The sequence below is a fragment of the Natrix helvetica genome (assembly GCF_964273705.1).
Source record: "Natrix helvetica genome assembly, chromosome: 2".
In the NCBI taxonomy this organism is placed as follows: Eukaryota; Metazoa; Chordata; class Lepidosauria; order Squamata; family Natricidae; genus Natrix; species Natrix helvetica.
Genome location: NC_138552.1, coordinates 111599705 through 111627310, shown reverse-complemented (window position 1 = coordinate 111627310; position 27606 = coordinate 111599705). Strand labels below are relative to the sequence as shown.

The 27606-nt window shown below is 41.4% G+C and overlaps 1 protein-coding gene across 3 annotated transcripts; it reads right to left on the bottom strand.

Annotated features, from left to right (window-relative positions):
• On the bottom strand, nt 1–27120 carry GDAP2 (ganglioside induced differentiation associated protein 2). Of its 3 annotated transcripts, none has more exons than XM_081942138.1 (14): nt 26871–27120; nt 25237–25467; nt 23659–23798; nt 22288–22441; nt 19668–19756; nt 12976–13052; nt 7466–7625; nt 6499–6649; nt 6027–6103; nt 5446–5522; nt 3262–3401; nt 2580–2634; nt 2005–2148; nt 1–784 (listed from the first exon to the last, which is right to left on the bottom strand). In XM_081942138.1, the coding sequence occupies exons 2-14, from the start codon at nt 25410–25412 to the stop codon at nt 743–745; spliced, it is 1482 nt and encodes a 493-aa protein (XP_081798264.1). In that variant the 5' UTR covers nt 25413–25467; nt 26871–27120; the 3' UTR covers nt 1–742. The 3 variants fall into 3 exon arrangements, with proteins under 3 accessions (XP_081798264.1, XP_081798265.1, XP_081798266.1); XM_081942139.1 differs by lacking the exon at nt 26871–27120 and adding an exon at nt 25595–25679; XM_081942140.1 differs by lacking the exon at nt 26871–27120 and having other exon boundaries at nt 2001–2148; nt 25237–25427.
• Between the last annotated feature and the right edge of the window lie 486 nt (nt 27121–27606).

Genomic DNA, 27606 nt, shown 5'->3' with positions numbered 1-27606 from the left:
GATGCATACAAATAAATTTATTTTCAAAACAAAAAGTGAATTGCTGAATTTCTTCAATGACATAAATTAATTTTCCAACTTGCAAGGAACACATTGTATTATTCCCCAAATGACTGTGGAACACAACATCAGGCAGACACGCCCTTGAATTTTACTGGGGGAGGGATGTGCAGGTGGCCACAGCAGTACATCCTTTACATCTCACATCATTTGGCAAGGCAGAAAACAGATGACAGATCCTTCAGCTTAAGTGTTTTGTAGTAACTCTACAATTTACAAATAGTTCTTCTGCTACTCGCAGACATTTCTAAAGGCAATTCTGTAAATATATCTGTCTTAATGGTTGATTCAATATATAAAGGTCGTAGAACACAATAGATACGGCATCTCTCTACCCCCCAAAAAACCTGCCAGTATCTGATTGTGCCAAAAGGTGGCCATTGATGTCTTGGGAAAATGCAACAACGGAATCATCTTGAGATCTTGTAAAAGAAAAAAGAATGTTCCCACATGGAAAATCCATCTTCTCCTGGATACTTAGATCTGAAATACAGTCCATTACCCTGTAGTTTTCTGATTGCTTTTGTCCTGGCAACTATCTCATTGTAAAAAAATAGCAGAGGTGGGGAAGAAAGCCCTATCTCTGAACTCTGTAAATAACTTAAGATTGACTTGATATGGCAATGGCAAGCAGCATGTGATAGATTGTTGAGCAATCAGAAACAATGGCAGAGCTGAAGAGTCAGAGGTCTGGAGAAGACGGGTAAGAATAGTATCCATTTTCCTGCAGAGAAGGGGGAAAAAACATTAACACCATGTATACAAGGAAATCACATTCAGGTCTTGTTAAATGAAGAACTGTGGAACCTCTACGTGTTTAATTCCACAGATAGCATTCTGGGCCATTTAATGTAGGGGGGGGGGGGGATGAAGTCCTGTCATCTGCAGTGTTTTTTTCCTAAACAGATTGGAAAACTAGAAAAGTTTAGATATTATGGGCCAGACTAGATTGCACAAATATCACTTTTGACTGTCCTTTCTTTTCATTTGCATTCAGGTTTCCTTCTTTCTCCAACTGCAGGGAGCCTCCAATTTTTTTTTAGGTATTACCCTGCCTAGCCACAGGAGAATATATATGAAAAATGGGTCAGGAAGTGGTGTATCCATGCTAAAAACAACAGCTGCAAGATCTTTCCAGTGAAAACAAAGAAATGTGCCAGAGCAGAGAAATGAAAAGAAGCTACAACACACTGGGAGTGCATCAAGGGAAGGTGGGTCACAGGCAATAATTTCTTTGCTTTCTTTAAAAGTGAAAACGAGTGAAGTGCTTTCTCTTGCATTTTTCTATACTACTACAAGAAAAACCATTGTGCTTTTAGAGTAACCTGTATAAAAGCATGCACCACAATGTACACTGTAAGATTTCAAAAAATGAAACACCCAATAAATTACACTGTAAATGAAGTCCAGGAACTTTAATTTAGAAATTAATGACGGGGACGGGACGAGACAGATGAAATAGGAAGGAGGCACAATGTCATTTTGGGATAAAGAACAGCTTGTTAAAATGCACTTTATGTTAGACAACAGTTACCTACTCCATACTATTGTGTTTCATGCCTTTATTTCCTCCTATGAACTCATTAGGTTTTGTAATGGAGCTCATTCAAGATGACAAGAGCTATAGAAGTCAACATTTTCTAGGTTATAACAACAGCCTCCTATGAAGTACAGCTTTGTGCTCTAAACATGAGCGGGTCATCTATTCTCTAGATAATGTGTTCTTTCACCAATACAATGTGTATTTTCAACAATACACAAAAGTGTTGAGCAGCATATTCTTTCAAAGGCTCAAACAATCCAACATGGCCTTCAAGTCTTAGCTGTTTCAAAAGCAAAACACCAGGCATCTTTGTAAACTAGGTGAAAGAAATCCTTTTTTTACCCTCCCTCTGCTTCATGAAATCCAAAAGACACGGAAGAGTGCCAAACTAATTCACCTACCCTGATGTCATATTCAAGAACAAATGGAGGAAAGTCAATTTGTTCAGGGGGTATTGCTGTGAACAACTGCTGGAGGCCTTCCACATGGTGAACTTTGTCCTTTAGACCTGAGACAGTAAAGGTTGTGAAGAACCAGGTTGAAACCTAAAGGGAAGAACAGGGAAATTAATGCTGCTTCCACAAATTGTTTGACTACAGATGATTCCATCATCTTGAAGTTATGAGACATGCTACAGAAATGTACTTAATACAATACCGTTAAGTGCACCACACAAGTTTTTACAGCAAAACAGACAAGTTTTTTGTCTGCTTTTTAAGGTTGACAGTACAGAGAATATGTCAAGGATAAGGAGAGAACAGCATGCTATAAATGTAAATAAATAGGTTTGTATGGGTAATTTGTTTTACAAAACGCTTTGATTGCTTGCTGATTAAGCTTATATCCCTCCAAGAGCCAAAGCGGTCCACCATGCCAGGATGCATAACCTCAGCAATATCATTCAATACTTCAGGAGAGCACTTTTATGATTGCATGCAAAATTGTACATTTTCCACCTGGAGATGGCACACTTCACCTTCGAGCGAAATGTTGGATGGACAAAATACAACGCCTTCAGATTTCTTTTGTACCTGGTTAATAAGAAGAGAAGTTTCTTAAATCTTAAAACATTTAACTAATGACATGATACCACCCAACCCATTCACAGAACTGGCTTACTCTTAGCATCCAAGACGAGATTGACATTTTTGGATATCAGGACAGGAACTGAAACTCTGATTTTGCAAAAAAGTCTTATCTCAGTTTTCACAGCAAAGTCCTACACCTGCCCTCATTGTGCTTTGGTGTTTATTAAGTTTATGTCCCCTGCCCTTCCCCCCTTACTATATATGCTTGAACGAAAGCTCATCTGTGAATAAGCTTGAATTTTTAATCAACATACTATCAAAACTGCACCACCTGCAGATAAGTTGACCTACATTTTTTGTGGTATTTTGGTTCAAAAGTAAAGACTCGGCTTATCCGTGGATGGGTTTGTACATGAAAATATATGAAAAATATGGGTAGTTTAAAATAGTATTATTATCTATAGTCTCATATAAGCTCATCTGATTTTGGGGTGCATTTTGGCATCTAAAATTCTCAGCTGACTCATAAGTATCTACAGTACATTCTTTAAACCAAGTTTTCTTGTGCTTTTTTAATCACAGATGCCAATACAGAGAGACGGCTCCAAGACCTTTGAATATAAAACTTACCTCGCATCGACAATGTCAGAGAGCTTCTTCAAGAAATCTGATTCCAAGTGATTGTAGACATTAGTAAGTGTATGAAAATAGACAATAATATATTCCTTCGCTACAATATGGTCCATCACATGGATAAAGTACAAGAGAGCCTGAAAAAAAAAACATTTATTTTATCAGAGACAAAATGTGGCTTTCCCTCTTTTTTTGTAATTCTACAAAAATAGTACGGGGGAGAATAATTTCCCCAACAGAAAGAAAATAGTACATTTTGTTGAGCTAAATGGCTTTCCTCTGTCCTCAGGAATAGCAATGAGTAAGACACAGTGCACTTAGAACAAAAGGTATTAGACTTTCCTCTCAGCTATGAAACTGATCTGATAGCCTTGCCTATGTTCAGCCTATTCTGTCTTGCAGGAATTATTAAAATTTTATCCCATCTTTTTTATATATAACTCAAGGTAGCAAACATTATCTCATAATGATCCTATTTCCCCACAACAATAATCCTGCAAGGTGGGCTGGGCCAAGAAGTACAACTGACCCAAAGCCCACCAACAGTTCTCATGACAAAGGAGGTGGTGGTGGCTAGAACTCACCCTCTTTGGGTTTCTAGCCTAGCACCTTCAGCAATGTGTCAAACTGGATCCCTTTTACACTGATAAAATAAGTGTGGAACCCACACTTCATTTCTGCAGACTTCTGGAGTTCTCCTTCCTTTTATATGTGGAAGGGAATTCATACTCTCGACTGGAGAAATGAATTTTCACAATCCCCTCTTTGTTTTTCCAGCCCAGCACAAGAGTTCCTTTCCCCTCTGTGTGCTGGGCTGGAGAATCAAAGCAGAGATCCTGAAGACCCAAACTTAGTTTCTGCAGTCCAAATGATTTTATGAATGGAAATGAGTGGAAAATTTTTGGGTAGCCAGCAGCAGACTGCAATCTTCCCTGCTAGCTTCCCCTTTGACTTTCTGGGGAAGCCAGCAGAGAAGACAGCAAACAATCACATGATTGGAAGCACTTGTCAACTGGTCGTAAGTATGACCAAGTTGAGGATTAGCTGTAACTGCACTCCTCTTTGTAGAAGATTAAAGTACTGTTAATACACAGTATAGAACAGTGATGGCGAACCTATGGCATGCGTGTCAGGGCACGCGAGGCTGAGTTCACCGTTTTTAAAAGCCATTTTTTCGCCCTCTCCAGGCTCCAGGGGCTTTATAGGAGCCTGGGGAGGGCGAACAGAGCCTCCCCCGCCCCCCCGGAGGCTTCAGGGACCATCTGGAGGCTTCCCTGAAGCCTTCGGAACGCTTAAAATGACCCTCTGAGCAAACCGGAAATGACTTCCGGTTTGCTCGGAGGGTCGTTTTGAGCGCTCCGAAGGCTTCAGGGACCATCCAGAGGCTTCAGGGAAGCCTCCAGACAGTCCCTGAAGCCTCCAGAGGGCCTCTGAGGGGGCGGGGGAGGCTCTTTTCGCCCTCTCCAGGCTCCTATAAAGCCTCTGGGGAGGGTGAAAAAAGCATGTAAAAATGGGGGGGTCGTACCTGTTGTGCTCGCATGCGCACTGGGGGGGGGTTACGCATTGCATTATGGGTGCGGCACGCCCGCACACGACCCCCCTGCGCTTCCCCCAATTGTGGCACGTGAGCCAAAAAAGGTTCGCCATTGCTGGTATAGAACATCTATTATATGTACACTAAGTTTATACCAACTGCAATTTGTCCAGGACACAGATCTATAGTTTTAGCAAAATCCTCTATGATTTTTGTAATGTGATGTTTGCAAAGTTGACTTTGGAAATGGTTTGAAGCTTCATTTGGTGAGCAATGAATGGAAACTAAATTGCAAACTAATAATGGGCATCCAGATGAAACTGTTGGTTTCTGGTCAGCTTTGGGAATAATTAAAAAATGTTTCACCTATAATAGCCTGTGTGGCTATGGATCAGTAGGTCTCAAAGTAAATTCTGCTGAGGCAAAACTGCTTGCCTTATAGAAGTGTCTTCTGAAGCAGTTGTGTAGGCTCTCCAAATCTTGGAATGTCAGTTGTGCACATTGTGAGTTTTTATTTTAGTCTCAAATAAAAACCTTTTAAAGGGTCCTTTTAAGGATGACGAACGAACCTGGATGTACAAATGTGGTTTCTTAAAATTCTAAAATAATAACTGTTATCACTATTGAAATATTTCTCAGGATCTTACCTTCTCCATGTCTATAAGGGTAACAGGAATATTCCTTCCAACAACTGCCATCACTGTACGACCACAGTTGTCAACTCCTATGAACAGAATGAACATCAGGACCATATTTCAGATTCCAGAACTTAGAATACATATACACCCATATACATAAACACACCCCAAGTCAAATCAGCTACATCGGTTAATGCAGTATTGCAGGGTAACTCTACCCACAGACTGGAGTTTGAGCCTGACTGGATCAAGGTTGACTCAGCATTCCATCCTTCTGAGGTCAGTAAAATGAGGACCCGGATTGTTGGGGCAATATGCTGACACTGTAAACCATTCAAAAAGTGCTGTAAAGCACTATAGAGTGATACGTAAGTGCTAGTGCTGTTGTCCACTGAATATGTAAATAGTTAAAACTATTACAATTTTGATTATGTAGTTACTGTAACTCTCAAGAAAAATTAACCATAAGTAAACTCTTATAGGCTAAATTTCTCATTGGTAGCATTAAGATGCAAGATTCACTGCTTTTTCTTTGCACACTCATCATGCAGGAGTCACAGGCATTTTGGTTAATTTGACCTTAATCATACCTGTTTGGTACAATGCTTTAAGTGAGGCAATATCTGACAGGTCCTCAGCTCTTGCTCGACAAAGCCAACGGTTGTAACTAGAAGGCAACCACACAGAATTGCAAAATAGTTACAGTTTTCTAGTAGCACAATTAGCATAAACATCAAACCTGATACTATGTATTCTCTGCCAAATATCCTAATGCATTTCTTACTTAACTTAAAAAGGGAACCAATTATAAAAGTATTGTACTGGAAACAACCAAGCAAATATCAGACATCTTCTGCGTGCCAACCTTAAAAAATCTGCCCAAACCCAGTAGCAGTTCACTATTTCCCCTTTGAAAGGAAAAAAAAAAGAAATCTACTAGAGCAGAACACTATCCTGTGACCAGAATGAGTAAGTACACTGCTCTCCAGCACCCACAACCCCCAAAGAGTGAAAAAGAATAACCTGCAAACAGGAGAGGGACTTTGGTAAAAAGTGCCTTACTTTCTCTGATGTTGTTTCTGTAGTGCTGCCTCAGACAGCTGTCCTTGAAGTATAAGACGCCTCTGTTTATCAACATCTCCCTCCATTCGAGCAAAAGCATGAGAACCAATAAATGAGAAGTCTGCTTCTAGCTCCTCTTCATCAGAATTATCTGCAGAAGATATTCCAGGATAATGAAGGGTCTGTCCCTGAGGATGTCATATTACACATGCAACACAGGAAAACGAGGGGGCCATTTGAATGAAAACAAATTGCAGTTAGAAGAGATTCTATGGCAAAACATCAGAGGTTAGTAGCAGTTCTTTTTCTGGAGCAATCTGAACTGATGAAATATTACCACTTACAGTTTACAAATACATTGCAAGCTTTGAATAGGTCAAGCGGATGACTGCGGAGAGCAAAAAGCAGCAGTAGTGCTGAACACTGGATAGCCCGTGAAAGGTGACTCTCCCATCAAGCCTGTCTGAATTTCTCTCTCCGTCTGGTTGAAGTGAGAGATATCATCAGTTGAAGACTGGATTATAAATTTAACTGAACTTGCAGAAATGACAAAACTGACCAGATTGGTCACAGGAAAAAAATGAAAATAAAATCTTTTTGAAAGACTGAGAACTTATTTGGACTTTTGTTGAAGGAGAAAGGATCAATTCGATAATTTCAGGATTTGAAGAGGAAAAAGGGATAAAGATGGTGGGGGAAAAGTTAAGACGATAATTATTCAATACAAAAAAGGGTAGAAGCATAATACCCTTTTCGTTACTTTCTAACTTTTTATTTTGTTTGTTAAACTCTTTAGTTATAAAACCAAGCATATATAAACTAACTCTGAAAAATGGCTCAGGACTAAATTAACATGGAAATATAATTTATATTAATAATAATGCTAAATGTAAAACTCACAGCCCTTTAAGGTTGGTTGCTTGTTTTAAGTCTTCTGCAAGTTATTTTGGCACAAATGCAGACTCACCCTCTGGAGCACCAGGCTTTTTACAAATTCTAATCTGACGTTCGGGCACAACGGGCTCCCCTTCTGCATTTCCTATATCTTCGGGAAGTAAAGGCAGGGACTCTCTCTCCTCTGCCAGTGATCTTGGAAAATAAAGAGGCAGCATCTTCTGATACGTAGGCTGTAGAAAAGAGAATTTGAAAACTGTCTCATCTTGCACTTCACTTTTCAGGGCAAGATGGAAATCAGGAAGAGTATTAACTCGTGTTAAAATGAAATCGCTGGTCATACCAATATCATATAAATTCATCAATATTAGCTTTTCAATGTGTAGATAATTTCTCTTTCAATTTCTGATAGAAATAGAATCCTTGTTCTTTTCAGCTTAGAAAATTAACTTCTGCAACTATCTGAAAATTCAGCTGACGTATGGTAGGTGTCACAGTGTGTTCAATGGGCCAAAACTACTTCTGCTTTCATACATATGCAGTAGCAGTCAAGTTGGCTTGTCTATGAGAGAGATGGGCTGTTAAGAAGTGTATGTGTTTGCGCATGCGCACGCACACACACAGTGTGTGTGTGCACATACAGAGTGATAAAATTTCAAGATATCCCAACATGACACCCAGATGACAAGTTCCCATTTTTCTGTTTGAAGCTAGAAAGGAGGTGCCTGGCTCTTTCCAAATCACTTTGTGTTCCTCTGAAGACAATCTATTCAATCCCCAAATTTTCATTTTGGTATTAACTATTTTAAAACTAAATACAGACGTATGTCAATATCAGCTGTGTTTAGTGCTTCTGAAGTACTCAGCATGCCTTAAAATGCATAACCAAAAAAACCACCTGTTTTTACAGCTCTAGTTGGTGTCATAAATGGGACTGTCCCAACTTTATAAGGCACAGTAGAAGGTTGATACCATCTTAATACTTTTTTGTAGAGAGGGTACAATGTACTAGCATTGTTTTTAAAAAGCCAATAATTTCATTTGCAGTGCAGGCTTTAAAGTAAGTGAAACAGCTTTATAGAGCAGCTTATCACCTTTTTTGGTACATGTCGCTTCCATGTTGTGGGCAAAATTGTCACGGTGATGCCTCCATTAACAGAGCTAACACAATGAGTAGCACTAGTTTACCATCCTCTTCCTGCAGGGAATGCATGACCTGGTCTAGAAAAGTACTAAATTTCCAAACACCACCTACCCACAGGATCTAAATTGGATTAGGATTCAACTTCACCCTATTTGCTGAATCACAACTGCTTCAAGGCACTGGTCTTGACTGTGTGTAGTAGTAACTGTCACTGTCAATCTTTGAAATCAGCCCTTCAGATGAGAAAGGAAGCACTGCAAAACAGTAACTTCTAGCTCTGCTCACAGGGGGGGAGGATGCTATGGTTACTGGTGTAAAAAACCATGAGAAATCAAAGCAACTTCTCAAAGAAATAGGAAAACAATTGAGAAATGAGGCATACCTTAGGAACAGCAAGGGTGTCTCCTAAAACACACATATACTGACAATGACAATTTCCCAACTCTTTATATTATGGAAAATTGTAGCCAATACCAAGTAGGCATTTTCAAATATTTTTTTAGATCACAGAACGCTTTATAGAATTGGCAACATGTAAAAAACTGCAACTGTGACCTAAACCTAGAACTGTATTGGTGTTCCTTCAACATTCATTTTGTGTGGATGTGTTTTTTAACTGAGGAAACATTCTTAAGCCAGTACATTCAGAAACATGGATTGCTTATCCAAAAGCCTTTCCATTCAATTTTCACCACATCTTAACATAATGAGAGACAGGCAGCTTTAATATGTTTGGATGCAGAGAAGGCCTTTGACAACTTAAATTGAGGCTTTATATGTAAAGTACTGGAAGATATGGATTTTGAGCAAAGAAATGTTAGAGTAGGATTCATACAGAAGATTATTAAAGTGAATATAAAGATAAAACCAGAGTAGCAAGATTACTTTATGCACAAACATGGAAGGACATTTTGATTCCCACAATGGATAAATGGCTACAAAGGTTGATGGCAGTTAGCAGAGATGGCTAAATTGACTGTTTTGATTAAAGGAAAGAATACAATCAATTTTATTTCTAGTTGGAAACAGCTTTTGGAATGTGTGCTTGAGATGGAAATGAAACTTTTGATTTTGAGTTTTGCTGATTAGATAGGTTTGGTATTATAGAAATGGCTAGTATATATTATTATATAAAAGTAAAATAGGTTTTGTGTTATTACCTTATTCTACTGCACAAAAGGAGTTGGAAATAAATGTTTTTTTTCCTTTTCTCCCCTCTATCCTACACTTTCTTCTCTTCCCTTTTTCCTCCCCGATTTTACCTTTATTTTCATTTTCCTTATATTTTGTATTTGATGTTTTGATAAACGAATAACAATTTTGAACCCTAAGCCATTCTATTTTAATCACATCTTGCTTAAGAACACTAACTATATTATTTGATATTAAGCTCTTGTGCAGTTATGCAGTAATATGTTTGCTCACATTTTTTTAAGCTTTCCTCAATTATAAAGCATTCTCCATTTAGCACTCACTCAATAGTCACTTAAGAACAGCAGCCCCCAACTGTTTGGGCACCAGGGACCAGTTCCATGGAGAGAAGTTTTTCTGTGGACCAGAGGGGGTGTGGTTTCATGTGCTGCCTGCATCCTGTGGATGGGGTTTCGCTTGTTTATGTGGACCAGTTACTGGTATGCCGCAGACCTTGCTGGTCCACAGACCAGGGGTTGGGGATCCCTGCTTAAGAGAACACATGGAATTCAGTGTTTAAGGAATGTGGATCTGTTTCCCCTGTGCCTACAGTGGTACTTGTTAATTAATTCCAGAAGGCGCAACAAGTACTAAAAATGACAAATACCAAACAAACCATGTGATTAACGCGTGGCACTTTCTATTGGCTGGAAAGGGTAGCAAGTCACAAGGCAGCCGACACTGACAAATCCTAGCTTGCGCATCGAGTACCAAACAAATGATGACTACTGGGACAAAATTTTTGTGTCAAAATATGTTAAGTATCAAATTTGCCAAATTTCAAAGCAGTCAAGTACTAAGACTCCGACTTCCGGTTCCGGCGGCTACGGCGACAGGCAAGCCTTTGCCTGCTCCCGCTCTCCCGGTGGGCTTCCCCCGCTTCTGGGGGGGCACAGGACGCCCCGGAGAGGTGTCCTGCCGAGGGAACGGCTCGCGGAGGGTCCTGGCGTCGGCGGCGGCTGGCGGGGGCTCCTCCGCTTCGTTCTAGGCACTGGGGAGCAGTATCGGAGGGCGCCCGTGTGCGCGCGCCTCGCCCCATGCCGATCGGAGAACGCGCTATTGAACGAAGCAGCAGCAATGTGGTGAGAGGCTGCCCTTCTCCATTCCCTCTATCTTAAATTTATGGACCCTTCAGCATCTTTTTAAGAAAAAAAAAGTTAAACTTTCGGACTTTTGCCAGAGGTGCGGCTAGAGGGAGGGGGATTTCCCCCCCTCCCTTGGACAAGCGGCTTGAGAAGATTTTGCTTTCGCCCTCAGGGGAAGGAGGAGGGGGGAGAGCCAACTAATGATGCCTCACCCTTATAAAAGTGACTTTCATCGGACTTAGCTCCAGAATCTATGGGTGAACTGAGAACTTTTTGAATTTTTAAAACTTTATTATGCCTCTGAGCCCAAAGCTGGCAGGGCAAGATGGCACACTTCCGTTGTCTTCATGAACTGTGAAACCTGACTCCACCTCTAAAATTCAGGCTTCCGGTCTTTGTCTCCGAGCCACCCAGAGGAATCTTTTGTGGATTGTTCTTCTTTGAACTCTTTGGGGAAAAAACTTTCATCTACTGCTAGACTGACTAAAGAAATCCCCATCTGTTTGGATCCTCTGCCTTCTGGATTCGCCTGCCTGCTCTACTTCTCCAGCTGCCCAGTCTCTATTTTGACAGACTTCCTTGCTTTAAAAACCATGCCTCCAAAAAGACCACCTCCTGGAAAGCCTGGATTTGCTACTTCTGCCCCAACGTCTGCAACGTCTAGCCCAGCTACACAGTCAAAGATAACAGAACTGATGCAACCCAAGACTACAGAGATAGACTTTCAACAAATGCTTCAACAAATTCTACAGGGCCAGGAGGAAATTAAGAAACAGTTAAGGGAAATGAAAGATGAAATTAAACAGAACCAAGCCCAAATCTTTAAGAACTCACAGAGACTGGACCTTGTGGAGGGTGGGGTGGCGGAGGCGAGGGGGGGGGTAGAGGCTTTACAGAAGGGGAACAAAGAACTTGACATCCAACAAATGAAAATAGAGTTTGAGAGAATGTCCTTTTATCTTAGATTTCAAAATGTAATAGAAGCAGATGGGGAAAACATAAGGGACATTATGACTAATATTTTAGCTGAATACATACACAAAGATAAACAGCAGATGGATTGGGAGATAGACCTAGCTTATAGAGTGAATTCAGCATATGCCAGAACACATAATGTACCCAGAGAGGTTCACATTAAATTTCTTAGGAAAACCACAAGAGATGAAATACTGGGTGTGCAAAGGGGGCAAACATTGACATACTGTGATAGGGAGATAACCATTCTAAAACAGATTCCCAAAAAAATTAGGGAAAAAAGGAAAAATTATTCGCAATTGGCGAATAAATTATACCAGAAGGGGGTGTGGTTTAGATGGTTGATGCCTGAAGGTATGCTAATATTCTGGGAGGAGACAAGAATCAGAATTAATACACCCATAGAGGCACAGGCCTTTATGGAAAAAAACAAAGTCAACCTAGAAAAAACAGAAGATACTACAACGGTCATACAGGACACGGGAGGGGCCGGAGCTCTGCCAGCGGAGGGTGAAGGGGCAACACCAAGAAAACTCAGATCACAAAAATAAATAAGGAAATCACAATGTTATAAACAGACCGAAAGTAAATATGAATTTATAACTAGACTATATATTATAATTATATAAATTGATTGAAAATTATTTTTTCTAGAATTAAGATGCTGACTTTTTATGATTATGTATTAAGATTTGATATTTTGATGTAACCTAGGAGTTTGGAGGGAGGGGGCGTCTGCCACATTTGCAACTGCCAAAATTTGTAATTCCACCCACCCCTTTTCCACATAAATGTTTTTAAAAAAACCAATAAAACTTTTTGAAAAAAAAAAAAAAAAAGTACTAAGACTCCATTGTAGACTAATATTTTCTGTATTATGCCATATTTCATACAACAAGAAATCAGCATCACTTGATTAGTGAGCTACATTTTCAACACATTTTAGAAATAAAACATAAATCTACTTCTTCACTGTACTTAAGATCAACAAAGGAACGGGCTCACTAATTTTTTATCCACTTTTGAATCAAAATACACGGAGTCTAAAGCAAAACCCAAGCGTCTATAAATTAATGAAAATGAGAGTTCTTTAGATTGAGTTTATCATACATTTTAAAAGAAAGCTATAAGAAAAAACAAGTATTATAACAGCACAGTTAATGCTTGCAAACAAGTTATTTTACATACCTCCTCAAGATCAGAAACAGCAAACACTACTTTTTCAAGGGTTTCCCCATGAATTTCTACAAATCGTCGGACTGTACCTAGTGGTAGAGGAAATGTCAAGAAAAACAAGTCAGAAAAATGAGAGGGAGGCAACATTTAAGCCTATCATATAGGAGGAATAATAATTAAAGGTCATCCTCATAACAAATGAAATAATATGAAATAGCAGAAATACCGAAAGTGCTTGCAGGAATGATTATCTAACTTTTCCATGTGATCTACTTAGCACCACAGGGTAAAAGCAAATCCATGGAGTTGCTGGTTCTCTAATAAGCCTACAGATGTTGATGATAACACAGTGCAGGACCAACATTCCTCCCCTCTCCACCCCATGGAATATAGTGGGAGGAAAAGGGATCCATTCCAGAGAACTAAGGTACAACTCAGTTCAGATAGCATGAGAAGAAGAGGGTTAAGACAACCCCTCCCTAATAATCCCCAAAGTACATGCTTCATGTAAATAGTAGTCTGCTTCAGTTTAGTAAGATTCTGCCTATAGATGTAAAATAATAAAGAAATCTGCTTGGAAGAACCACTACACGTCCTTATTGGTTTTTGGTGGCTCATGTGTACCCTTTTTGCACTTGGGGCTGATTTTTGAAGGGTGAAATTGACTTTGATAGTCGGATTTACAGAGGAGTCAGCATTTTACCATATTTATATTCTACTTTTCTTCTAAAAGATGAAATCGGCATAGAGTGATTCATAGAGAAACATTATAACATAAGATAGGCTGAGAAGGATAGCCTGACCAAAGTCATTAAGAGCACTCAATGTCTGAATGCTTCCCCGCCGCTCCCTTCTCTTCCACATTTAACACCTTAACTACTATACTATATTGGCTCTCACACCTCATATCTATTTCTCCTTTACTTAGCCCCTTAATTCCTCCAAATGAAACAGCACCCACTGTGGAATTCTTGAAACGGAGGCTAATCTGTGCCTCAAAGTTTACCCACACCTCTATCATTTTATCAATGGATGAAAGGCAGCATTTCAGGAATTGTAACCTTATTCTCATATTAATTGTCTAAAATATTCTTTTTTAATCAAAACAGAGACCATACAAAAGAGATCTGTGGGTAGTAGAACTACACAACAAATAGAGAAGTCAATAGACAGAAGTATCTGCAGAATCCAGATGTTTTATTAGAATGCTCAAACAAGTGTTGCAGAGCAAGCTCTGCCCTTTACATTTATACATGTAATATTGCAACATGTGTATAAAAGGGGTAGAACACTTGTTGTAATGCTATTCATCATTGGCCCTCTTGCATAATTACTTTTGGTTTATAACCCATTTTTATCATTTTTTAAATAAACAACTCAAAGTGGCGAACATTTCTAATATTCCTTCTACCCTAGAGCCTGAATCACTGGATCAAACTGTAGAATGATTTTCCCATCATCAGAAGTTTTTAGAAAGGTGGGTAAGACCTAGTCCTTTCCCTGGGCCTTTGGACAATTTGATGAGCTAAGGAAGATATCAGTTTTAACAGCCACTGTTTTGTTTAATGCATTTTGTATTGGTTGATTTTTTTTTTTCTTATATGCTGTCTAGAGTCACATGATCTGGCCACAGATACCTTAATAAACAAATAAAGCAAGTATTATTTTTAATTTATTTTTGTAAAATAAATGACCCAATTGAGTGCCAAATTCTAAAATAAGAATACAATTGTGTTATTATATATTTTTCTCCATTTGCATTTTATAAAATACAATAAATAACAATGTCTACCCATGCTGGCTAGGGCAAAACTTTTGAAGGTTGATGCCAGTCAACCTGATCTAACTTAAATAGAGTATGTGGGTCCAAATATTAATACAGAAGTATATTAATGTATTCCTTGAAATGAAATAGAGAAGAGTCCACAACCATACAATTATTACTTGTATGTATTGATAATTTTTATATCTTTATGACTGAAATATAATGCATACAGTTCGGCAAAATCTTTGGTGTATACTTTTAGATCAGACATGGTATCTCATAACCTACACGTTCACATTGGCCATCATTTTGGGGAGAAATGGGAAACAAGGGAAGGAACAAAAATCAATGCAAGGTAAAAATGTATGAATTTTTAAAGAGATAGCAAGATGCACGATAAGCCTCAACATAATCTGACTCTTTACATCCCTTAATGCCACAGTGTGGGGTGATTATATATGGGATAGAATATCTCACAACTCAAAATAAGTAAAAATTCAACCTTATTTACTCCAGTGATATAATTCAATTACTTGCACTTGTGACCAGACCTCTGGAAAAATTTTTTAACCTCTTCTGGTCGATTGCCCACCTACTCTTGATCCACCATTCTATAACACTTACTCGTTTTTATGATCATATATTCTTTCCTTGCCTCCATTATTTTTTTCTCTTTCCTCGGTCTATTTTTGCTCTACAAATAGATTGTAAGGTGCTTCAAGGCAGAGGGATCTGATCTCTGAAGTATCAGTTATATAAAAGAACTGACAGAATAAAAGAACTGACAGAGCAGAAAGGAGACGTTTTGGACGTTTTGGGCGGCTGCCAGGCGGCGGAACAGCGCGACAGCTAAGGAGCGAGCCAGAAAGAGAGAACAACGTACAGGGAGACCTCATCTTACCGGCGATGGCGACGGAGCGGCTGAGACGGCGCTGGAATATCGGGCGCCATATTTCTTTCCAACTGCCAAGTGGAGAGGCCATTGGGGGCTGGAGGTCGGGAAAGAAGCTGCAGGGATCGAAGAGGGAAGCCGGGGGGGTCGCCGGAGGCTCGGGGCAACCCCTGAAGAGCAATAGGTCGAGTAGCTGGCCTTGGCACCTCGTCTACCCCCCCCCCCCCGCTGAGGTGCGATTCCTTCATACTCCAAGAACTGCTTTCGGGCCTCTGGGCCTAAAGAACTGCCTAAAGAACTGCCCTAGGCCTCTGGGCCTAAAGAACTGCCTAAAGAACTGCCCTGGGCCTCACTGGTGGAACGTAGATTATTGTGGACTGTGAGGTCTGTCCCCTCCCATCTTATTATTTGCCTTTTAAATATCTCTCTACTTCATTCTTTGTTAATCTTACATCCTAGACCTGCTACAAAGAGAGACCCTGCCATAGCCATAATCATAGATTGGTCATCATCCCAACTTATTCAAGGTCTGACATCCTTCGACTGCGAGGTTCCCCCCTCTCGCAGGCGTGCCCCCCTGCCCTGACGAAGGCCCACCTCAATGAGGGGTTTATTAACCCAGAGAGGTGGAGGAAGCGGGGGATTAGGGGTTTTTTAGTAAAATGTTTTGTAAAGCTTTTAAGGGGTTCCAGGGAGCGGGGAGGGTTGGTTTGGCCCTGGGGTATGGATACAACCAGGCCAACATGTAGGGTCAAGACGGAAGGGAGGGTCAAGACGGAAGGTAGCGAAGCGGAGCGGGTGGGAGGAAATAACATCCCTATAAGGGGAATTCCAATCACGACGGTCGTAGGGAGGGGCAGGCGCGAGGACACCAGAAGAACGTATAGTCGGTTGGCAGACCGGGGCCACTGGATACGCCCGGTCGCTTGCACCAACCCCCGCAGACTAGGTGGACAGGATCAGCAGAGCCTGGGCCTTAGGCTGATGTTATGTAACGCGAGGTCCGTGGTTAACAAGGCCCCCCTCATCAGTGACTTGATCACAGAGGGGGAGCCGGACCTCGCAGGAATAGCGGAAACCTGGTTGGGCCCGGAGGGGGGGTTGCCCCTCAGGGAAATGTGCCCTCCAGGTTACCGTGTATTCCACCAGCCACGGGCCCAAGGTAGGGGTGGGGGGGTAGCAATTATCATCCGGGACGATCTGGCACCGAGAGAATTCACTGTGTCGCAGACATCTGGTTGTGAGTCTCTGGGCGTAAAGTGGGGTCCAGGGAGTCAGTTGGGCCTGTTGATAGTATACCTGGCTCCCCGCCATACATCAACGGCCCTGCCCGAGCTCCTCGAGCGGATCGCGGAGATGGCGGTTGAGACCCCCAAACTACTAGTGATGGGGGATTTCAACCTGCCGTCAACGGGAAAGGCATCCGAGGTAGCCCGGGAATTCATGGCTTCCATGACAGCCATGGGTCTGACTCAAGTAATTCAGGACCCCACTCACGAGCGAGGCCACATTCTGGATCTTGTGTTTGTCTCCGACCAGTGGACGAGTGATCTGGGAAGAGGGCATTTAGTCATCACGCCCCTGTCATGGTCAGATCACTCACTTCTCCAGCTTGACTTCCCTGGCGCTACTCCCCACCGCGGGGAGGCAGAACCAGATTATCCCAGATGGTTCCGCCCCAAGCGCCTGATGGAACCGGATAGGTTCCAGGCTGAGCTTGGGCCATTTCCTGCTGACCTGTCCCGCTCCCGGGCTGAGGACCTGGTAGCCGCATGGAATAGTGCGGCTGCCGGTGCCTTGGACCGGGTGGCGCCTTTGCGGCCTCTCCGACGGCCACGATCGACCCGGGCCCCCTGGTTTAACGGGGAGCTAAGGGCGATGAAACGCCTTAGGAGACGCCTGGAGAGTAAGTGGAGATCCTCCCGCTCCGAAGCTGACCGAACACAGGTAAGAGCCTACATAAGGACCTACCTTGTGGCAATAAGAGTGGCCAAACGTCAGTATTGTGCCACTCTTATAGCGTCCGCAGAGAACCGCCCTGCTGCCCTGTTTCGGGTGACCCGCTCCCTTCTGTCACAGGAGCAGCGGGACCCCCCATTGCAGGGCAGGGCAGAGGAATTTGGAGAGTTCCTGCAGGATAAAATCGATCATATCCGGAGAGGTTGGACCCACTCCAGTGCTCCAGTGGGGACGTCCGAGACTAGTCTTGAGAGACCATGCTGGGAGGAGTTTGACCCTGTTGTCATCAAAGATTTGGACAGGTTGCGTGGGCGACTGCGGGCCACCACATGTTTACTGGACCCGTGTCCCTCCTGGTTGGTGCTGGCCTCCTGGGAGGGCTCACGAGGCTGGCTACTGGGGCTGGTGAACGCTTCGTTGGGGGAGGGCCGGATGCCGGCCGCCCTGAAAGAGGCGGTGGTCAGGCCCCTGCTCAAGAAGCCTTCTCTGGACCCAAAGGAACTAGCAAATTATCGTCCTGTCTCCAACCTTCCTTTTTTAGCAAAGGTTGTTGAGAGTGTGGTGACTCAGCAGTTTCCGCGTCACCTGGAGGAAGATGATTATCTAGACCCGCGCCAGTCCGGCTTCCGACTCGGTCACAGCACGGAGACGGCCTTGGTCGCGTTGGTGGATGATCTCTGGAGGGCAAAGGATGAGGGTTGTTCCTCCATCCTTGTTCTATTAGATCTCTCGGCGGCCTTCGATACCATCGACCATGGTATCCTATTGCGCCGGCTGGAGGGGTTGGGGATTGGAGGCACCGTGCTACGGTGGTTCCACTCCTACCTCTCTGGCCGGACGCAATGTGTGTTGACGGGGGAGCAGAGGTCGACCGCAAGGCCCCTCATTTGTGGGGTCCCACAGGGGTCGATTCTCTCGCCTCTCTTGTTCAACATATATATGAAGCCGCTGGGCGAGATCATCCGTGGTTTTGGGGTGAGTTACCATCTGTACGCTGATGATACTCAGTTGTACATTTCCACCCCAAACCACCCCAACGAGGCTGTCGAAGTGATGACCCGATGTCTGGAAGCCGTACGGGTCTGGATGGATGACAGCAGGCTCAGGCTCAACCCCTCCAAGACAGAGTGGCTGTGGTTCCCGGCTTCCCGATTCAATCAGCATATTCCATCGCTGACCATCGGGGATGAGCAATTAGCCCCGGTGGAAGGGGCGCGCAACTTGGGCGTCCTCCTTGACGATCGGCTGACCTTAGAAGATCACGTGGCGACCGTGGCAAGGGGGGCGTTCCTCCAGGTTCGCCTCGTGCGCCAGTTGCGGCTCCTTTTGGACCGGGAGGCCTTGCGCACAGTCACTCACGCGCTGGTGACGTCCCGCCTGGACTACTGTAACGCTCTCTACATGGGGCTCCCCTTGAGGTGCGCTCGGAGACTGCAGTTGGTCCAGAATGCAGCCGCGCGGGTTATTATGGGGAGATCGAGATTCTCCCATATAACACCTATCCTGCGCGAGCTGCACTGGCTTCCTGTGGCCTACCGGGTGCGCTTCAAGGTACTGGTTACCATCTTCAAAGCGCTCCATGGCACAGGGCCTAGTTACCTGCGGGATCGCGTCCTGCCCCATACATCCCTGCGACCCACTCGCTCACACAGGGAGGGGCTACTCCGGGTGCCGTCCTCTAGAGAGTGCCTGGGGACGGTGCCCAGGAGTAGGGCCTTCTCTGTGGTGGGCCCTACCCTTTGGAATGACCTCCCCCCAGACATCCGGACAACAACCGATCTTCGCTCCTTCCGTATGAAGCTGAAGATCTACCTGTTTTGTCAAGCCGGCCTGGCATAACGTTACTATCTTGCCACCCCAGGTCATTTTACAATGGGAAATTTTGTTTTTAATATTTTTGGGGTTTTAAACTTTGTAAGTATGCTTATTTATGGACTTATTTTTACCTCCTCTGCACGATTTTATGGTGCTATCTTGATTATTGCTCTGTGCATCGCCCCGAGTCCCTGTGGGGAGAGGGGGCGACTAATAAGTTCAATAAAATAAATAAATAATAAATAAAACAGCCACCCCTTCAAGGATACTTACGCAATGCTATGTGAGTTGCATCCACTAAAGGATAACCACGTTTCACAGTATTTATCACGCTGAATCCCACTGAGGACATTGCTTGTTCCCTAAAATAACATCGGTAAAGAATAATTTCAGCAAGGTGTAAGAATATCAATTCTACTACATCAAAGCATAGGCATGCCAATTTCCTGTATGTATTTATTTAGGACAGAACAGCTATAGAACCATTAAGAGTTAGTTCTATAACCATTAAGGATAGAACTCTTAATGGTGATTAAGATCACCAATCAAAGCTGGTGGCTTATTCCTAATTTTTTTTGGGGGGGGGAGCAGGTCCTTTGGCCTACTTACAGAATTGAAAATGGAAGAACATTCAAAGATGACTTTAAAAATGTGTATTCTGGATAGAGAAAATGGTTGTTTTGAAAACTGTAGGGAAGTTACAAAATTTTAAAAAAGGAATGCAAGAACTGAAATTATACAAACATCATCTTAGCCTTTAAAGTGTAGTGAGTGAGAAAGAAATGTAAGATTATCCCATGTTGATTCTCTTTGATAAAAGAAAGCAGTAACTTTCAAGTTTCTGTTCTTATACCCTGCAGCAACAGAATTCTAGGCTGTTTCCTGATCTGCACTACTTCAAAAGGGCTGGCAAAAAAAAGGGTCATTTGGATTCCTTCCTCCTTCGTGTTGTTCTCAGATATGGAGATAAGGAGAGGCAGTATTACAATATGAAGGGGAAATACACTCACCCACACAAATATGCATTATAACCATTCTTGGTTTAATAGTTCACCGCTTAGTGTTATTTGTAAAAAAATAATAAAGGCAGGATATAAATAAATAAATAAATTCTGATATAGCAAAAGGTAGAATTTGGATCAAAGTGGCAAAACCGAACAGATAAAAAAATAAAATTATATGCAAATTCCTCAAAGGAGGAAAGTAAAAGCAAAAAAAAAACCATTAAACATTACAGGATTTAAAAAGAATAAAAGGAAAATAAATGTTCAACTATTCTAGATGGATAAAATGGTTGCACTGATGTAATTATCTGGACAATGACTGATTTTACAAACTAAATTCAAGCAAAGTTATAGTGAATTAATTTCAATTTAATATAAATTTGAATATGAATCTTTCTACTTTAGATCCCTTGGGCAATCTTACCACTATTCCCATCCCATCCAAAAACAATGACCAGTGATTCAATACTGGCCTAGAGTAATAAAATACTGTAAAGGCAAAAGGAATTTGAGAAAATTATACACTAAGAACATTCAGATGAGCCTAGTTGAGCAGTAATGAGCAGTAAACCATAATCGTGACTGACTCAAGAAATTATTGAGTCCTAGATCTAAGATTAGGAATATTACTGGAGCATCTCTTATATTTAAAAAATGTGGAAAATCTTGTATATCAGAAAAAGCTTGCATATCATATTCTGAGGAGTGGAAAACAGGCATTACATATCATGGTAAGCCATAATGTGCTTGTCTGATTTTGACTTAGAATGTTTGAACCAAGTTACTGTGATTTATGAACCACAATACATAGCTTAACATAACATACAAGTAACTAAACAACAAAGAATAAGGGATGTGATTGGAACTGGTATTTAGTTCTCATCAGCCCTAAATTAAAATTTAATAAGCTCCAGGTTCTGTCGCACTGGGGATACCTCTGGTGATTTCTTTCTTTCAAGAAAGGAAGAAAGGGTTAACTAGGCAAAGTACTGATATGAACAGCTCCTCCCTTTTCCTGTCGTCCACATCACACTTAATACTTTTGTTTCATTCCTATCTGTTATTATACTCTGTTGCTCAGAGGAATATGCATACTTTTTGTAGTCTATTCTTAATATTGGACAACTATATTGGGGGTGGGGGTGGGGGTGGAGAGGACAATTAAAATTACAGAAGTACATAAGAGGAAGGTGGTGGCACATGTCTGTAAAAGTAATTTCACAATGTGCTAGATTAAGAGATACAGGATGTAACAGCTGTGGTTTCCGAGCTATTTGCAGGTGTTTATTAGCCCATTTAGGTCACACTTATTTCTTTCAAGAAATAATCGTTTAAATTGGCAGCTGGGCCAAAAATACAAATAAAAAAGGCAGATTCATGCAACTATCCCAGAAGCATTCTCCCAAATATGGAAAGCAGCTATATCCTGATCAAGTAGAGTCAGGGAAAAAATTAGACTGTTGCCATCTTGTTGAATTTGGAGTGTAGAAGGATTGGTAGATCTCACTCAGGAATGATTGCGCGGAAAAACGATTTAACATTAATTTTGAATTAATGTGAAGTCAAAAACCTGTACATCCCTTTCCTTGGGTCCTTTGATAACTTCTTTGCCCTTTATCCTCACCAATGCATCTTCCTCAGTGTTTTGTTGCTTGCTGTATCTGTCATCACCTGTTAATAGGTTGATTCTTCAGAGCAGCCATTTTTGATAACACCCGTGATACCTTTGCAACATTTAAGATACTGTACACTGTCCTTTTTTAAGGTGCATTTGAAAGTCTCTGTTTTTACACTGGTTGCAGGCTACATGAATTCCATAGTTTGCATGCAATGCATGTTTTTGGGCGTGTAGAGAAGGTACTTGCCTGTCAAAGAAGAGACATGCTTACTTTGCAAATTGAAGGATGTTGCGGTAGCAGCTGTACAAGGAACTCTCTGCTGCTGTTCGGTATCGGCTTTTATATTTGGGTCCCACAGTATGAATGATGAAGCGGGCAGCAAGATTAAACCCCTTGGTCATCTTTGCTTCCCCTGTCCGACAACCTAATAAGAAACCAGAACAAGATGAGCAATGTCAAACCAATGGCAACCCAAGCATTTTAGTTTTAATTTAGAACCCTTTATTCGATATCCTTTATACTCCTGGATGAGCTTGGGCCCAGGGACTTTACACACAATTCATTTCCCAAGGGGCCACATGAGAAACTGGGACTGTCGTGGAGGACAAAGTCCAAGCTCCCACCCCCAACTCCATGCGGGTCCAACTGGGACAGCCCACGGACTGGATATGGCCTGTGGCTTGTAAAATGCCCAGGTCTGTTATACACAAAAAGTTAGCCACTTTTTTTGTTGTTGTCAAACTCATCCTGCTATAACTATTTGTTAGCTGACCTTGGATTTATAGAAATTATAAACCAACATTGATATATGGAAACTGTCTGGAAAGGTCTAGTTTAGGATTACAAGTCTTCTAATGCCAGGTCAACTTTTGATAAAACATCTTGAATGAAAATACTGACCTGGCATTTATTAGAAGGCCTGCCGGAGGAAAGAGGAAACATAGTTATTCCTAGCACTGTCTACCAGGTTACACCCGATGCAGTCAGTAAGCATGGTGTCGTTGTAATGACAAGAATCTACAAGTCCATCTCACTGACCAGAAATTCCATCAAGTAGTGGGATAGGTCTGAGAACTTGCTATTGAATTTGGATGGCTCTAAAACATAATGTTTGTCTACTTTTCATGAACTGCACAAGAGTCTCTTTGGCTGCACTAGAAGGAGTAATCTGACCTTGCAGTGCAATACTCTGGACTGTTTGTTCCAAGAGACTTAAATGACTATTTCAGGTCACTCGTTAGTGGTTCAAGTTTTCTGTCCAATCAGACAATCATAGATCTTTTCCCGTTGAAAATTGCATTTCTTGCTTCAGCATCCATTTTTTTCTTTAAAACTTGAAATATCTCCCCAGAATCAAGTTTCTATTCTAGAAAAATGAAGAAAACTAAACACCTCTTCCAATACTTAGTAATTTCCTTCCCATTTCTTTCACATATTACCTAGGTGATAATGAATTTCTTGCATAAAGATGGTCATTTAATTTTTAAAAATGCAATTGTGGCTAAGTAATTTGTGACAAATGTTGTGGCTCTTGGCATCCTTGACCTCTGCAGCCATTTATCCTGAAGCACCTAACAAAGGGGGAAAAAAAGAATCACTGAAGCAAAGCTCATTTTATGAAAATTAACATATTATTCTGACCTTTAAGTTTCTGTAGTTCAACTTTTAAGTCAGGTCCCGCGTGCATGGAGATGCTTTCAGAGACTGGATTCTTATCTGTGAGGGACTCATTGCTGGTGTTTACTATAGCTGTGCAGTTCAGCAATGCTACGTTGCCTCTCCTTTGAAAAGATTACAATTCATTAACAATGCAGAAGAAATAAAAGTAGAATCAAAGATACCTGCATATAAAAAGGAAGTTCTCCATCTAGTTATTTGTTTCTCATAGCAGTACTGATTAACCAGGTAGACAGCAATGGAACATTGCCAAGATCTGCCAATTTTAACATCTGACTAATTCTCAGAAAATACCACCAGTTTTAATTCCTTTCTCCTTTTAGTCTTTTATAGAACACTATACCACCTAGACCACTACTATACTATGAATAGAAAAATAGCCATCATATCAAAAGCATGCACTTTAATTGCCCTAAAATATATTAAGGCTATGGAGGCCCTCAAAAGAGAATGCACACTTTTAAAATGAAAACTGAATTGAAAGAGGCCGAACAATATATTCATGTTCATAAATGAGAAGGATTAAGAAGATAAGCAGAGCATGACTCCTGGAATTCTTTCCAACACCCTTACCTGCAGAGGTTATAAGAAGCGCTGTTTTCTTCTGGAAAGCAAAGCACCTGTTTATGTATGCCTCTGCTTTTCTGACATTTTGCATCTGCATTTGGACACTGAACAACTGTCTTATGCAGTCACATAATCACCATTTCAGCTCCCAACAAACAAAATCAACGTGGAAGACTTTAAGAGGTTGCAAATTATGGGTTGTACTTTAAATGTTCAATGACCCAAATAAAATGGTGATAATGTGACCAAGTTTATCTAAGGATGGCAACCGGATTTATTGGAACTGCCACTGGATTTTGGCAGTCATGTGATATCATGCCTTATGACTACATCACTTAGCAACATAGCTCCCATTCCCAATATCCATTGGTAAGAAAGTCTCTTTCATGCAGAATCACATAATCAGGAGGGAGAAAAGAGAGAAGTCAATATAGCCTTCCAAGTGGCTGCCCAAATGCCTCTTCCAATATTTTTTTCTCCACAGAGCCCTGCTTAGTCCAGACATTTTTCAAATTCCATTTTTCTTTTGCCAGATTCTCCTATTATACCAAATTTGATCCCATTCTGGACTATTTTTGGAATAATGGAAAACAACAAGCACTATGATAGCAGCCTATCAATAAATACCAAATGTCTCTTTCATTCAGTTTTAAATACATAAAATATTTGGCACCAAACGGTCCTCAGTGTAATGAATCACAACTCCTATCAACCCATCCAATTTGTTTAGCGGTAAGGAATGATAAAGAGGAATATAGATTCTTTTATAAGCTTCACATAAAATTGTGAGGATTTGTTCTTACAGTCAGTAAAATAAATAAACGTAAGCAAAACATTTTTTTAAAAACACTGAAGTTCTTATATTTTTGTGAGCTTGTAAATGTAACCCATTCTTGCTAGTGGAATGAATCTGACAGAAATCTAAATGTTTGATATTGTTTAATGGCTATTTAAGATAACGAGATGCAAACTTACCATAATATTATCTTTGCATTGATGTCTTCCCTATATGGGAAGGGAGATCGAACATCAACTTTCTCCCCTTTGATTGGTAAATGAGAGCTGTTTGACTGGTCCTCACTGTGGTAGTTAGACCATCCTGGCAAAGTATTAATATCCACAAAATTGGAAGGAGCTCCCAAAGGATCCATGGAATCACTTATTTCAGTTCACTTCATAAGCACTTCACTGCTTATTGAGATATTGCTGTTGTTTCACATTAAAATATACAACAAAATAAAAATTCAGTGTGCTTAATACACTCTTATTATTCATCTTTAAATCAATAACTCCATTCATACACCATTTTAAATAATGATTTAGTACAACATACCTAAAATAAAGTCATACAAGTTTTGAGTTTTCATGTGCTTGGAATATCAATATCACCTAGAACATCAATTTGCGATTTCCAATGCCTAGTTTTAAAGAAACCAACATCAAATCTTAGTTTCTATAACTGCCTAGTTGAAATAAAACAAAAAATGGATTAAAAACAACTCTAAGCCCTGCTTATGCCAAAAGGGGGAAAGACACAAAAACTTCATCCCCCCCCCCCCAATATATGACAGGAAGTCTAAGTGTTAGACATGTGAGTCTAAGATCTTGCCCAGCTTCTGTATACCATACAAGAGACCATTGTTTCATTAGACGGGAAGAAATCTGCCCTCAGTGTTCTTTGGATTTTTTTTAATTGCTGGAACTGGTGAAAAATATTAACTCAGGTAAAGGTCATACAGTAAGAATTAATGAAGAAAGTGGCTAAGAGCACACATTTAGCTCAAATATCAAAATTAAGATCACCAAATATTCCGTACACACAAAAAAAAACCAACTGTTTTTTTTTGGTTCCACCATAACAGAATACAAATCAGAAGTATGGATTGTCATGACTCCCATCCGAGATCTGCCTGAAATAATTAAAGATGTGACAATGTTTGAACTCTTATGATGGAAATACTGAATAACGTGTGGTCAAAATACAAATTAGACGCTATGCATTTGGTCTCTTTTATATTTTTCTAAACAAATCAGAGCAATCTGCATTAATTTAAACAAAAGCAATTAAAATCAAGTGATTTTAAGTGTCACAACAGAGGCACTAAAACGTCTTCCTATCTGTAACAGTTGTAATTACTTTTGTGCAGGTGGAAGCAATCTGTCATGTGTTGCTTCAGGTGGATCACATGGTAATAAAATGTAAACCTATGGCTGCAACAAGTCTTATATGGTTAATATGCTAATTCTATGAAGCTGTATATGATCCATATTTTGACAGTGGTTTCAATAGTATTGCATATGAAAGTCCATAGGTATCTACACCTGAAATCCCATGTTTGGGCAACAAGGCAGTGTCAATTTGTTGGAGCCATGAGAGTTATGGTTCAACATGCACACAGATTGGAATCAACTTCTCCACAAAATCATGAGGGTTTTTTAAACATTTAATGGGTTCACTTTTTACCCAGAATCCATCTTAAATAATCTAGAAACATATTGTATTGCTATTGATATTATACATATACATATAAAAGCTTTATATCGGTACTATTATGTTATTACATTTATATAATTATAAGCGTATCGGTATTTATATTTATTTAAATTACCTAGCCGCCCAACTCCAATGGAATACCGTCAGAAGAAGTCGTCCCTGAGAAGTTTAGTTTAAACTTGACATTTCTCCGGGCAGCATGCAGGGTTCCAGCCTTTTGACTAACAGCAGAACTCATGCACCCGAATCCGCCCACCCGGGAATGCAGAACCAGCACCCCGAGGCAACAAAACTAGCCCAGCTGCCTCCCCTTCTTCCCCAGGCGTTTCACTTCCTCTTTTCTCGCAGGTGAGAATAATTCTCTCCCACCACCAGCGAAGGACTGTCAAGAATTCTGCACCCTCCTCTCCTCTCCCTCCCTTCCCCCCCCCACTCTTCCCCATTGGCCGACGAAGAGGCCGCGAGGCCAAGGAGAACCCGGGGGTTCGGAAGGCACGCGCCGCTCGGGCTCCGCGCGCCGGGCTTGTCCTTTGCCAGGGGCTCGGCGGAACCATACCATATCCGAGGAGCAGAATCGCGGAAAGCGACCACCGACTCCTTGCGTGCCGCTCGTAGGTCCCTCTTCCGGTGAACGCCCCAATCCGCCAAGCGCCGCCTTCTGCTTTCCGCCCCGTCGTATCCGAGTGCCCAAACCCAGGTTGCGCCGCAGATGCGAGAAAAGATGGGAGAAGAACGAACGGGATACAAAGGGCTACGATCGGTCGCTCCAATCGCTGCCCGGCCTGGCAGATGCTCCCAAAGACGCCAGAACAGCTGACTGAGCTTTGTACTTACATGGGCGGCGGGTCAAC

Excerpts from the sequence above, each read along its gene's own strand:
- GDAP2 (XM_081942140.1), bottom strand. The coding sequence starts at position 25,412 with ATGGATCCTTTGGGAGCTCCTTCCAATTTTGTGGATATTAATACTTTG. Across the intron at positions 22,442-23,658 it reads TGAACTACAGAAACTTAAAG|GTTGTCGGACAGGGGAAGCA; the intron begins GTCAGAATAATA and ends GTTTCTTATTAG. Across the intron at positions 785-2,000 it reads TGAATATGACATCAGGGTAG|GAAAATGGATACTATTCTTA; the intron begins GTGAATTAGTTT and ends CCTTCTCTGCAG.